Genomic DNA, 13,458 nt, shown 5'->3' on the forward strand with positions numbered 1-13,458 from the left:
TAATAATAATAATAATAATAATAATAATAATAATAATAATAATAATAATAATAATAATAATAATAATAATAATATATTTCAAGAATAATTAATTCAAGTGAAATCTTCTTATCATTAAAAACTCTCCTAAATGTTATAATAATATATTTCTCATACCTATCCTTCAAAACACATTCATCAAATCTTATAAACTATCTATATTTCTTAAAATTCTTTACAAGAATTTAAACACACATATAGTCTTAAAAACAATGTAATAAAGATCTATTCGCATAATCAATATCTTTTAACTTCTTCATTACGATTTTTCAATTAGATCTTACTATTTCATGACAGTAATTCAAATTTAAAAGACCGCATGCATAATTTAATATATCTAAAAAACTAATAATGCAAACCAAATATAACTTAAAATATGAAATAAAAAAAATAAACTTAAAAAATTTAAACAAAAAAATTAATTGAAACATAAAAGACAATATATTATTGCCAATAAAAAATTAAATGAACATTACACTTTCATTCATTTAGTAATCGCATATTTTGTAAAACGTAAATAGATTAGAATCAATCCAAGAATTGCCAAGTTTTAATTTCCAATTGTTAATCCAGTGAGACTCTTGGCTGCCAAACATCGTGATTTGTTTTTGTGTTATCAGAGGAATGAGTTTCTTCTGCTCTCACTCAAACACTACCACCCCCCATCCAAGTTAAAACCTTCCTACTCGGCTCTACTCAATTGCTGAATTGCGACTAAAACTTAGACCCAAAAAATATCAAAACTCAACTGAGAAAATAAATATATTAAAAGCTGAGCACAGATAAGAAATAATGCAATTAACTGATGTCTTTTGTGTATGGATACCGGGAGACAGGGCTAACTTATATAAATGTTTTATCATTTGAAGATTATTTAAATTAAAACATAAATTACAAAAACGTACTTTGGACCAAATTATAAGCCTACACGGAAATTCTCACTATGCCGATTTTACTGAGCTAGAAGGCATCTTCCAATTGAACAAAATGAAAAGTAGGCAAGAGTTACTAATCCACAACATATTATGAAGAGTACTCGATTGCTTGATATTTACACATTAGGGAATTCAAGGTGAAAATGGTTTAATTTTGAAAGAACTATTGATCTTTAGGTGTTACAGTAATGAATACCTCTGCACCGTTTACTTTGGGTTTCTGTAGTTCTATTTCTCCCCACCTCATGTTTTCCTATCATCTCTATGTCAATCTTTGACCTATTCTAGATGTACTCAAATCGAACATGTGATGGATCAAGAGAAGGGAGTATTGGGGGGAAAGTTAATGTTGAATATATGCTGTGAACATACCATCAAGACTGCCAGAACAGCTCAAAATCATTACTATACAAGGAACGGTCTTGAATTTCCAGATTGGCAACATGCCAATTGATGAGTTGAGACTGCAATAATTTAAACAAAACCAGTCCAGCAGGGAAAATCCACCATTCGTTTTCATCCCTGCACCCCAATCAGTTCAAAAATAAATACCTAGGCAGATATTCTTAAATAAGCATATCTTATTGAAGCTAGGAATGCCCTTACATGATATTCCATGGCTGAATGCTAGGGGGTCTTTTGCTGGAAGAGGATGGAGAGTTGTAATGAATATATCCACATAGAAATGCAACCACCTAGTGATAGAGATAGTAACAAAATCCCCAATTAAAACAAATAAAATCCATATAATTTATTTCAGCCTAATAAATGGAAGGAAAAAAACCCATTTGTCTGACAAAAAGGGAAAAAATACCACTCAGTTGAAATTTGATAGAAAACTCACAACATTAATAAACGATGTAAGGTTCCACAGAGCATAGAGACGTGCAAGGCCTGCAGAACGCCTTGGTCCATGACTAAATAGAGCATTGATTCCAACAGGAAATGGGAGAAGAATGCCAAAAGGTAATATAAACAATACAAGAAATACATCCACCAAAGCAATTGAGTACAACTGAAGCAGGGTAAGTAATACTAAACTAAAATCTCCTAGAAGCAACATTGAGATTACTAAACCAACAAGATCCTGCATTCATCACAATAAAGGAAAAAGGGGAAGTCAGTTCTCAATAATCCAAGCGCCAGAACAAGCAATATTTGTGTAATGATGAGTCTGCAAAAATATCATTAGAAGATACCTGATGTCCAACAGGTTTTGTATTCTGAAGTATAAAAGAGAGAAGATAAAAGATATCTCTCTTCTCGCCAAGCATCTGCAAATTGTTTACATCTAAAGAAACTCCATGCATCTTTCGCCTTATATAATTGCTCTCAATTCTTCCATCAGGGCTCAAGTGAGCTCCACTTGCAAGCCCCAAATGATGGTCATTCTTAACATTTTGAACCCTGGAAACCAAAAATTGTCAAAACCAGAACATAAAAAATTCATGTATTTTCACACAGAAAACCATACCACAAATTTCTAGACCATTCATCAGCACATCATGTTTACTGCTTCTCATAAAGATTGTAGAAAAAGAAATTGGTAGCAGGCCATGAGTATAAGGGATAAATTACCGTGATCTTTCCTCGGTTCTTAAGGCTCCATCAATACTTCCTCCAGTGGCCGGATAACCTCCTTCAAGAGCATAAACCACAATCCCATAGTGTCCATAGCCAATACTTGTAGCCTCAAACCAAGCAAGATCAACACGTACACCATGGATGCTCAATGCAGGATTAGCATGAGTTTCAAGCCATCTGATGACAGGTCGAAATGTTACTCTTAGTCGTCCACGGCGCACTAACCGCAATTGTGCGTTCAGCCCAGCAACCAATCGATACCATGTGGTAGGTTGAACTGACTGCAATAAAGATTAAAAAAAATATGCATGTAAATTAACTTCCCCAACGGTGGAGCAAGTAACAAATTACACATGTATCTAAGTGTGTCCATAAATAAAATTGTGTTCCCAAAATCAATAAACAAACCTGACTCATGAGGCTGGTAAGGATATTATCATTGTGAAGGATGAATGGGGCCATATAACTTCCATCACCACCAAAAAGCAATGTCATTGGGAACCTTTCATGTAATCGAGGAGGCAGGTCTGTTCTCTTCTCATCACCGCCAAGAAAAAAGTCCACATATGCAAGCATCAAGTCAGAGGTTGCATTTACCTACATAATTTTATGAGTCAATCAACATTCTACAAGACATTAAAAACCTGAATCTACTCTGCCTTTAATTCAAATTAAAAATTGCAAGGCTATCCAAGAATGTTTTATTCTAATTGGAAAACTCTTAAACCAAAATTACAACAAAAACCTGAAGATGGTATATAATCCTGATAGATAAGGAAGGACAAAAAGAATAATGCAATTTTAATATGCCAAGGGCTATCAACATATTTGAATCAATTATCCATCATGTCTTAGTTAAAGAAGTGATATTATTTTATCACCAAAGGTGATGCAATAGAATAAATGGTGTCTGATACAACAGACAATAGTTGGTTTAACAATACCACCAACTCTGCATGACATTGATATATAGAATCATTTACTCAGCATGTATCCAGCAACCCATATATATAATAAACTCTATTTTATAATTGGCCATATGTGCGCATTAGATTCAGATCAAGAGATGCATCTAAACCAACACAGCTTATTAAAAAAAAAACCATTTGAATTTCAAATGTTTCATTATCTACAGGCTAAATATGCATGTCATCAAATCAAACCTTAATCCCTTCATAGAGAGCTCGTGATCGGCAAGAACGGAGGCATGCATGGTTATACTCTGATCGAACAAACTCACGCAGTCGTTGCAACTTCAATCTCCTGCGGCATTGTTGCCATGACCATGCAAGTGGATATGCAAGAATGGAGAGAGAGCTATAAATTGCTCCCTCCCACCATTGATAAGCTGCTATAGCATTGATCTCATCCACAAATGTATTGAATGCACTCTCATAGCTGCCACATCAAACATTGAAAGATTTCCATCTCAATATCATAACTGAATAAATTAAGCAAGAGTTGTTAATTAGGGATCACAGAAAATGGCGGTTTGTTCAAATTTTGCTATGCTACAGTGCTATAGCACTACCATAGTCACTATTTGACAACACTTCGTACTAAATAGCGTATCACAAAACAATAGCGATTTATTTGAATTTGTTACGCGATAGCGCTCCTATAGCCGTTATTTGACAACATTGAATTATTAACCAAATAACCATGGAATCTATTGAAGAAGTTTACTTACACAATATCGTGTATTTGTTCCGAAGGTGTATGTGGCAGATGCCAGGGTTCACTGAAAGTGTTAGGTCCAATAAAGTACATTCTATGAACATGACTCTGGGACTCCTCAACTCTGTTCGTCTCTAGGACCTGGCCATTGCACAACAAAAGTGGTTGCGCTATTAAAAAATATTCCCCAAAGAAACAAAATATTCACTGGTAAGGGATGATCATCAGAGTTAGCAAATCAAAATAAGGAAACAAGAAAGGAACCAAGAGTTTGAGAAAAACCACCTCATTTAACGACTCCAGGAAAGGGAAGGAATGATCAATTTGACAACCATGTTGGGTGGGTGCTGGGCCTGGTAATTCATCAACACCAACAAATTTCATCCTTGCAACACTGAGCACCAAAGCTAACAGGATCAAGAGACCAGTAAGAAAAAGACCAAATAACCAAGGTCCACCAAATGTGTATATTAACTCTTCAAGAGCTGTATAACAGTCAGGCATGTGATATCGGTCTGAAATGCATTGGTAAGGACAAGGGGCTTCAGTAATACCACCTGTACAAAAGGACGAGATAACAATTTATGCATTGATAGAGCAGAGATACCATAATCAGATCAGAATCGGACAACGACCCATCTCCACTACCCAAAAATAGATAAATATATATAAGCAATTAAAATACAAATCCACAATTATAAAATTTAAAAAAAAAAAATCTGGTACCATTCTTCAACTTCCACGATATAACTCTAAATTACATTACATTTAAGACTCTGGTATGCCAGCTTAATTAATCATCCATTTATATGTAAAATCTACCTCGGACTGAAATATAAACAGCACGATGAGGAAGCTCGTTAACAGGACAAACTTGACAAAGTGATCTATCAGATCCAGTAACATTCTTGTAAGTGCCTGCTGGACATTCCTGGAGCCATGCAAAAACATCATGAGTAAAAAATTGAGCAGAAGCATAAAGTAGCCACCACAAAATGCAAACCCACAAGTAATCACAGAATACAGACAAAGAGGGTAAATGAAGCTCCTATAGTTTGAGTAGGCTTTATTTTGCCCAGTTAAAAGCAGTAAGGGTAAGGCTCGATGAATAGTAAATACACATTGCGAATACTATGCAAATAACAAGAGCATCAAATTCCAGTAAGGGTAAGGCTCGATGAAGTTACAAAACTAAAACAAAACACAGTCATTCAAGATATATCTTTGTTTGCAAGTGTAAAGTAGGTGTGAGTCGTGACAATAGAACTAGGCTATGGCAGATTGCTGACTAGGGGTTAGGTGTGTAACTACAGATCTTTCGCTCTTTTCTTCTAGCATTCCTCCCCCTTGTTTCCTCCACCCAAGGATAGGCAGTCCACTTTTTTCTATTCATCTGCTATCAAATCCAGAACCCACGACTTCAGTCACTGCTAGCATGTTACCAGTTCCTAGGCATGTATTTGGTTTACAATCGGTTAGTCACACATAAGGAACCTTCCACCACAATATCTTTAAGCTTATTTGCACTCCTGTTAGGGTGCATCGACATTTTTTCATTACAATTTTAATGAGTCGTATAGTTTTAACAAGTCGTATACCAATGCATTGCTTGGATGATAACAACCAGGAGTGCCATACTGTTATCTGTTAAGAACAGGGTGCTGTCAACGGAAAAAGAATGAATAGTGTACTCTAGGAGGAAGTAAGGACAATGAAGAGAGGAGTTATTAGCATGGTAGTCAAAATCAAGATCTGGAATATATAATCGCTCGATTCTGCGGTTATGCTACCATTCGTCGTGTTCGCACATGCCCAGAATCAGAAATCGGTCGACCCGGCTAGGATCGCCGCGCAACGAGGTGGAATCACGAGCAAACATCGATCAGTTCATGCATGTTGCAGCATCGGGCTCGCGTGGGTCAACTCCGTGACCTGGTTGCTTAAAAACGACGGTTTACTCCTAAATCCTAAAAAAACACGTTTAGTAGTTTTTTAATGCTTGACAGTTATCTTCCCACGCATTAAGCTCCTTCACAATTGATAATACTGGTAAGTAGAATGAGGTGAATTGAGAGAAGAACTTAGGGATTCTGAAATGCTTCAAATCAATGGATCTGAGCTATGCGTATTATTATTCAAGAATTCTCTGTTACAATAGAAAACAGAGAAAAGATAGAAAGAAAGAGAATGAATTTCCCTAACTGATTCCCAGAATCAGTTACTACACAATCAACTTCCCAAAAAAACTCTCTTACATGACTCTCCCTTCCCTATTTATTCTATTCTCAGGATCCTAATAACAGAAAATCAGTTATTTTCTGTTGGTGCCACGTTGGCGCCTCTCATACACCTTAGTAATGGGAGGTCTATGTTTACACATAGCCTTATCAACAATTCTCACGTTTTGCTTTTTTTCCTCGCGTTCTACGTTTCTCATTGCTCTGTTCCCAGCAACCTTTCCTTCTCTGTTTTAATTGTTTTGTCATTTATGATTTTATGCTATTGAACCTTATAATCCTAAATTCGAGTTTAATTAAGTATTTTGGGTGTGATTTGAAGTTTGTTTACTTAATTATGTTCTTTTGTATGCACACACACACACACACACACATATATATATATATATGAATCTTTAAGCTTAGATATATGAGTTTGAGACATTGGTAGGTACAATATGTGTTATGATCCCCCGATTCACGATCTTGGTACCTCTCCCAAGGATCTCGATTGTAACTTCCTCGGTTATTAGCATGGGGATAATTGTTTAAATAGACATTAGACAGTTAAAGAATTTAGTGGGCAGTTATGGGTTAGAGTAAGAGAGTAATGATTATTAAAGGTAAGGAATGAATTCAGAAGAGGATAGGTTGTTCGTTCACAAATAACTGAGTCGGAAGTTATCCCTTGAGATGAGAAGGTATTTTATATACATTGTGCTGCCCCTAATTCCTTCTATTTGGTACCACGCATTAACAAAATAAACTTGTGAATAGAAACCTAGCGAGAGCATTATATGTGAAAATATAACAGAATTGGGAAACTGGAAAATATATTTATATATATATACCTCACAAAATGTACCGTAGAGCCCTTTGGGACAAGCTTTCCCAGATATCGTCCCATTTGCTCCAGAACCACCCAAGCCTTTACCCATTCCTCCCCTGTCAGGTAAAATAATAAAGTTCAGAAATTACCAATATACATCAATCAAAAGCAAGAGAACCGCAAAATAAATAGTGTCAAAACAGAAAACTTCATGGAAACAAATATCTGACAAGATTTATGTAAAAAGAGGAAATTTGCTAAAGTCATGGGAGTTTGGGGCTGCAATCACCGCGTGGGGCTGAACATAGTTTCATTCCACTCCTCACTAGAATCATTTGTGAACATGAGAGGAAATGCTATGCTATTTTTTGGTTGATTATGAAAAAATATCAAGTAGTTAAATTATATAAAAGAAACAACCATTATTTTAAACACACATTAATGCACAATGAAAATAATATATAATTTTTTTCATACATTTGAAAAATAGTGTTATGTATTGTTTTATTATTAGTATGTTTTGACTGTTTCTTTAAAAAAAAAATTAATGTCAACTTTTTTACTATCTTTACTAAATATAAGTTTAAGTTAATACTAGTATATTATCAACAAAAAATAAGTTAATAATTTTCGAATGTCGCCACGTGCATCGCACGGGTTTATGACTAGTTATCATCATTACAATATACATAAAAAAATTCTTGGATAAATATATACAAGCTAAGTTCTATGGTTCTAACACAGTGAAGAAAATGAAGGGGAAAAAAAAAAGCTATCTTCTGATTCAACCCCTAATTACTATCCCAACCCCCAAGAACAAGAAAAAACACACAAGCTCAAAATGATTAATAGAAACTAGAAAGCATGCTGCATTTGTGGGACTTGAACATTTCAGGATATTTTCCGAGTGAAGTGCTTTTTATGCAGAAGCAGTCAAGCAGTATTTTATGGTTTGGTTTAAAGAGCCGGACAAAATGCAAATGTTCTAACTTTGCTATTATTATGTGTGATCGGAGCAGGATTAGGGGTGCGCAAACAATCCGGTGAACTAGAACCATTACAAAAACACCAGTGCACCTCTTATAAAAAGCCCAGTCCACTTGAGATTGAAAACTCACCTGGACCATTTGGCAAGAGAAAACAAAATTGGTACCCACTTCTAGAAACCAGTAAAATCCTTGGATACCTAAAGTGAGACCTAATCGCAGCTTGTTAACTGCAAACTGACCCTTTTATTCCCAATGATGGCAACAAAGATATCTGGGCAGTGACTTTCTTGTTTTAAGTAATCTATTAAGTTTTTGCAATTGTTGCAAAACAAGGAATGAGAGTCCAATCAGAAGGGGTGAAAAGAAAGAGCAATATTAAGAGTTGATACTGCTTTGAGCATCTTTTAATACGCGTTTATTGGCTTTTAGCTGTCTACCATCACGTCCCAGTTGCTTCCTCTCCTTATACGTTTTCCAATTGAACTCTTCACGACAAGGATATGAAGTGTACGCAAAGAGATTTAGCTCTAATGTTAGAAGCTTTATTTTATGTAAACACAACTCTCATGGATTACAATAGCAAAATTGGGTAGCATAAACAAACCGGTTTTAAACCCAGTTTGCACTAAACCGGTTTGAATTTAGGAAACCATATTTTTAACGTTACAATTCTATAAATCAAACCTGAACCGGATCTAAACCAGTTTTAAACTGTTTGGCTAAAAAAAACCGGTTTAGCCCAAATGGTTTCAAAAAAACCTAATATTTGGTTTGGTAATTTAGGTTTGGTTAACCACCATCCCATGCACACCCCTAAGCACGATGCACACATCTTTGAGTTGGTGTGATCAAGAACAGAGTTATAATCTGACTCTCACTTGCAAGTTCTTCCCAAGGTTGTTTTAAGGGAACATCCATCTCTGAGATGCAAAGGTATTCGTCAGCATTGCTGCTTCCCAGTTTCCTTTCTTAACTTTTTCTAAGGAAGTCTTATCATAGTTCCAGTTGTAATTTTCTCTTCATCTACTTTTTTCTAACAACATAAAAGGAGTATATGCTAACAACCTTCTCATAAAACTATTATTCCTCTGGAAAGATGCCTATCTAAGATGTTATTGCGTCGTAAGGTCAGAATTAAAATCTAATCCTTCAGATGTACATGGGGAGAGGATAAATACAAAGCAGAAAACAAAAGAAAAATAACATCAATAACAACTACAAATGTTAACTTTAATTAATATAGCAAATAACACAATCAAACACTGGCTGCCGTTGAAGGCAGCTACACTGATGGTCAAAAGAGAGAAAAAAGCATACTACAAGATCATACAGTCTAGTAGCAATAGGAAACTTTAATTAAGACAACAACAAAGGTCTTCTTGAAGGCTTACAAGTAGCTAGAGATATTGAGCAAACTTCAAATAAATTGTATAATTGCATTAAAAGATTATTGTAGACATACCCAGACTGAATGACTCCTTTCACACTAGCAATGGGCTGATAAACATCTCCAGTCGGAATGTCAAACCAATGAAAATGAATTCTTCCACCACCTCCACCGCCACCTCCACTAATACCACTATATCCCCCAATACTAGAAAGAATAGCTGATTCACCGATGGCAAGAGTATGGAGAAACAATAGTACAGTGCCACCAGATCCACCTCCAGGGCCTCCAGTAAAATTATCAAAAATTAGAAACTTTTCCCTTCTAATTGCTGGATCAAAATTCTCTCCATCGGCATTTACAGAACCTTTGATTGACAAACTTGACAAAGGATGATCTAATGATCCAATTACTGATACAACACATGAAAGAAAATGAAGAACAAAATAGGTTATTAACATCTGTTATTAAAAATAACATGTTAGCTGAACCAAACATAAGCTTACCTATGATACCACCCCCAGCTGTGGTACCAGTTGAGTTGTCATTTCCACTTCCACTACCAAGTTCACAGGGCAGGTCTGGAGTCCCATATGAGATGCCACCCTCAACACAATAGTCATTGGAACATGCCTTTCCACCGTTACCACCATACCCACCACCACTGCCAATACCGTTACTTAGAACATGTCCATGACCCAGACCACCAGTACAACCTAAAATTTTTTCCAAACATAATCAGTGCAGAAAATTTATATTTGAGTAACCAAGTGACAACAAGGAAACATACCCATTCCAGAGGCAGATATTGTTCCAGAAGATTCGATACTTATCGTTCTTGCCCTATGAAAATGAACAACAGAACCTTTTATAAGGCCTTCAACAAGGACATCCTCAACACGGCAGATCTAGAAAGGCAACATACAGAAGTCTCAAGTTTAAACAATGGATGGACAAGCATATTAGCATAACCAAATTCTTTACACCATTAAAACCTCAAAAAATACCTGAAGTGTGAAAGACAAGGATGAGTTCACATTGCAATCTTCAGGAGGGTGAAGCAATTCATACGGGCAATCCTTGTTGTTACAGTAAAGTTTTGGAGTACTGTCAATCATAAGAGTATAGAAATTCAGCAGAACTAGAAACTAAGATGAGAGGTCAACAAATGATGATTTGACAACAACCAAACATACACATCATCAGTTGTTGCGTTTTCCAATGGACCACGCAGGACAGATCCAGGCCCAACCTACAAGAAAAGGTCAAAAAGAAAACTTAATTGTAGAGGTAAGAACAAATAAAGCTCAACCCGGACACAAGAACATACATTATTATCACAATGGCTAAGAGAAAATTGAGAAGAACCAAATCAAACGTCATGACTGCAAACAATAAACTTTGAGAAGAATACAACTGAACCACCGACAGAATGACGCGCAAGCAATAAAAACAGTCCATCGTAACACAAAGAGTAGGGACTATGAAGAAAGATGAGTATGCACCAAATAAATCCCAAGATCTTAACATGATGCCAATAGAACCGGAATTCAATATGATATTTTTCTGACATTTTCTGTTTAATCAGTCTAAGCACAGCCACAAAATAGCAGTTTCTATGGATTATTTATAGATATGTTCTGGAAGGCATAAGCCATAAAAAGGAAATCATGCAGGAACAAGCACTATACAAAAGATCAGATAAAACAAACAAAACATTGTCTCACATGAATACTATAAAATAGGGATAAAACCAAACGCTGTGCTTCAATCCAATCGCCCGGGCCTGATAAATTAAGTAAACCTTGTCCATGAACTCCAAGGTTTGCATTAGAATGTATCACGGAAGACCCCTGTTAACAAAACCTAATGTGTCAAATATACCAATAACAAATGGAATAATAATACACAGCGAAGGAGTTGTTCCATACCCTGAGAACAATTAAATTACTAGCCTCAAGCAAAGAAGTTGCCAGTGTTATATCTTCCCCACCGTCTATGAGCATTTTTGAGTTCCACATCAAGAACATTTTTACAGACATGCGCAAAGCTCCATATACCTTTGTCATGCAAATTAAGTGTAAGGCTAAAGTTACAGTGGACCATGAAAAAGTATTATAAGAAAACAGTGCACCCTTTGTCTGATATCATCATTTAGGTTTAGTTCTAAATTGCAATTTAAAGATGCAGTGGACAGCGGAACTAAAGCTCAAAATTTTATCAAGAAACAAGATCTCGCAAACAAATGCTCTGAGATTCCAGCTACCTTCATCTCAGAATCACTCATCAACAGCTCTTCAGCCAATAATTCAAACTCTGAAGTAGCATAGTGTGGCAGGCCAAAGCTCAAAACACCACCCTCCAAGATACTTATCTGCCCTTGCACCTATATAATGAACCAGAAAGGGGGGAAAATAGTTTAACTGATGCCCTCACATGCCAAATATTTGTTTCAATATAGATGAAAGATAAGATAGAACATGCATTAAAATATGAAGAGAAGACAAGTAGTTCACCATTTTATGGAAGTATTTGTCAGAAAGGACAGGAAATACAGAAACAAAATCTCTTATCAAATCCACAACAATTCTGTCAGTGACAGTATAAAAATCCAACTATACTGGGGTGTGGCTTTGGCACATGGCTTCTTTGAGAGAACGAATTTTGGTAAGTACAATCACAACAATATAAAATACTAAATAAACCTATGTCTCATTCGGAATATTGAATCATCGAGAGGAATGACGAGAATTTAGGAGACATAACTGGGTGAAACAATATTAAATTCTTTTTTTCAAAGCTTCCACCTAGATCAGATAATTCAATTGCCTAGATTCTTGTTTTTCTACTCTAAATGTTTTATTGGAGGTAATCATATATGTTCATGTACTCATATTCAGAGTCCACAGAGGAATATCAAAATCAAAATTGATATAAAAATTTTGAGAAAAAAACAAGCAAAATAAAAAGGCTGTTGGAAGACAAGAAAGAAAAGGGGTTAACAAACAGAAAATCAGCATGGGGATTGGGACAATCCAATCATTTATAAATCTGCATTTCACAAACCTGAACACGACTCCAGAGCAATGGAACTGTGGCCCTAGCCTTGTTACGAACATAAACATTAGTCCAAAGGGGTTGATAAGGAAACTCCAAGAGAAGTGTCTCTGTATCAGTTGTCATGTTAAAGTTATCAACTATAAGGCTTCGAGGAACTGCATCGTAAAGAGTCCCAGCAGCACCTGCATTTTCAGGACAAGCAAAGCTACGACCACCTGAAATACAGAACTGATGATGAATTTGAAGTCCCAATGTAACAAAAAAATAATAAAGTCATATCAGAATTTCAAAATCATCCAATGAGAGGCCAAAGGGATGGACTCGACTATTGTCCTACCAATATGAGTTGTCCAAAAAGTAGGATCCTTGATGATATATATACACAAAGCCTAGTTAATTCTAGAATCTAGAGAGCAATCTATGCATTATTTTGCAATGCCAAGTTAGTGATTCCTCACAAACATTTGCCTTATCATTCATAAACCCAAAAACAAAGTGTGTCATTAAATCGCAATCAGGTGCTCCCCACCGTGGAAGTTCCTTAACTATGACTCTTAACCATATTTATCTACCAAAAGAGGAATTCATTCACAAAAAGTCCATTAGATACAGCGGTGGACTTATTAGAATTTAGAACTAATATGTTTCTTTCCAAAACAAATTGAAATAATACAAATTCTCTAAGAATTCAAACTGCATAATCATTCAGCATTTTGCGGATATATGGATCCCCTCCCCCCCT

General features: G+C 35.7%; 1 protein-coding gene across 2 annotated transcripts in view; it reads right to left on the reverse strand.

The window, feature by feature from the left end:
• Positions 1-829: 829 nt before the first annotated feature.
• The window catches only part of LOC101498285 (uncharacterized), a 15,812-nt gene continuing 3,183 nt past the window's right edge, over positions 830-13,458 (reverse strand). For both annotated transcript variants that reach the window (XM_004501030.4, XM_073368338.1), the window contains exons 3-22: positions 12,723-12,931; positions 11,923-12,042; positions 11,588-11,716; positions 11,384-11,509; positions 10,853-10,908; positions 10,664-10,763; positions 10,447-10,564; positions 10,163-10,372; positions 9,732-10,068; positions 7,303-7,396; positions 5,058-5,166; positions 4,521-4,792; positions 4,249-4,376; positions 3,722-3,956; positions 2,967-3,155; positions 2,553-2,839; positions 2,174-2,381; positions 1,819-2,061; positions 1,581-1,669; positions 830-1,496 (exon numbers count right to left, since the gene is read on the reverse strand). In XM_004501030.4, the coding sequence (XP_004501087.1) occupies positions 1,349-1,496; positions 1,581-1,669; positions 1,819-2,061; positions 2,174-2,381; positions 2,553-2,839; positions 2,967-3,155; positions 3,722-3,956; positions 4,249-4,376; positions 4,521-4,792; positions 5,058-5,166; positions 7,303-7,396; positions 9,732-10,068; positions 10,163-10,372; positions 10,447-10,564; positions 10,664-10,763; positions 10,853-10,908; positions 11,384-11,509; positions 11,588-11,716; positions 11,923-12,042; positions 12,723-12,931 (3,407 nt within the window). In that variant the 3' untranslated portion in view covers positions 830-1,348. The remainder of the gene's footprint in view (positions 1,497-1,580; positions 1,670-1,818; positions 2,062-2,173; positions 2,382-2,552; positions 2,840-2,966; positions 3,156-3,721; positions 3,957-4,248; positions 4,377-4,520; positions 4,793-5,057; positions 5,167-7,302; positions 7,397-9,731; positions 10,069-10,162; positions 10,373-10,446; positions 10,565-10,663; positions 10,764-10,852; positions 10,909-11,383; positions 11,510-11,587; positions 11,717-11,922; positions 12,043-12,722; positions 12,932-13,458) is intronic.

This window comes from Cicer arietinum, chromosome 5 (genome assembly GCF_000331145.2).
Source record: "Cicer arietinum cultivar CDC Frontier isolate Library 1 chromosome 5, Cicar.CDCFrontier_v2.0, whole genome shotgun sequence".
NCBI lineage: Eukaryota > Viridiplantae > Streptophyta > Magnoliopsida > Fabales > Fabaceae > Cicer > Cicer arietinum.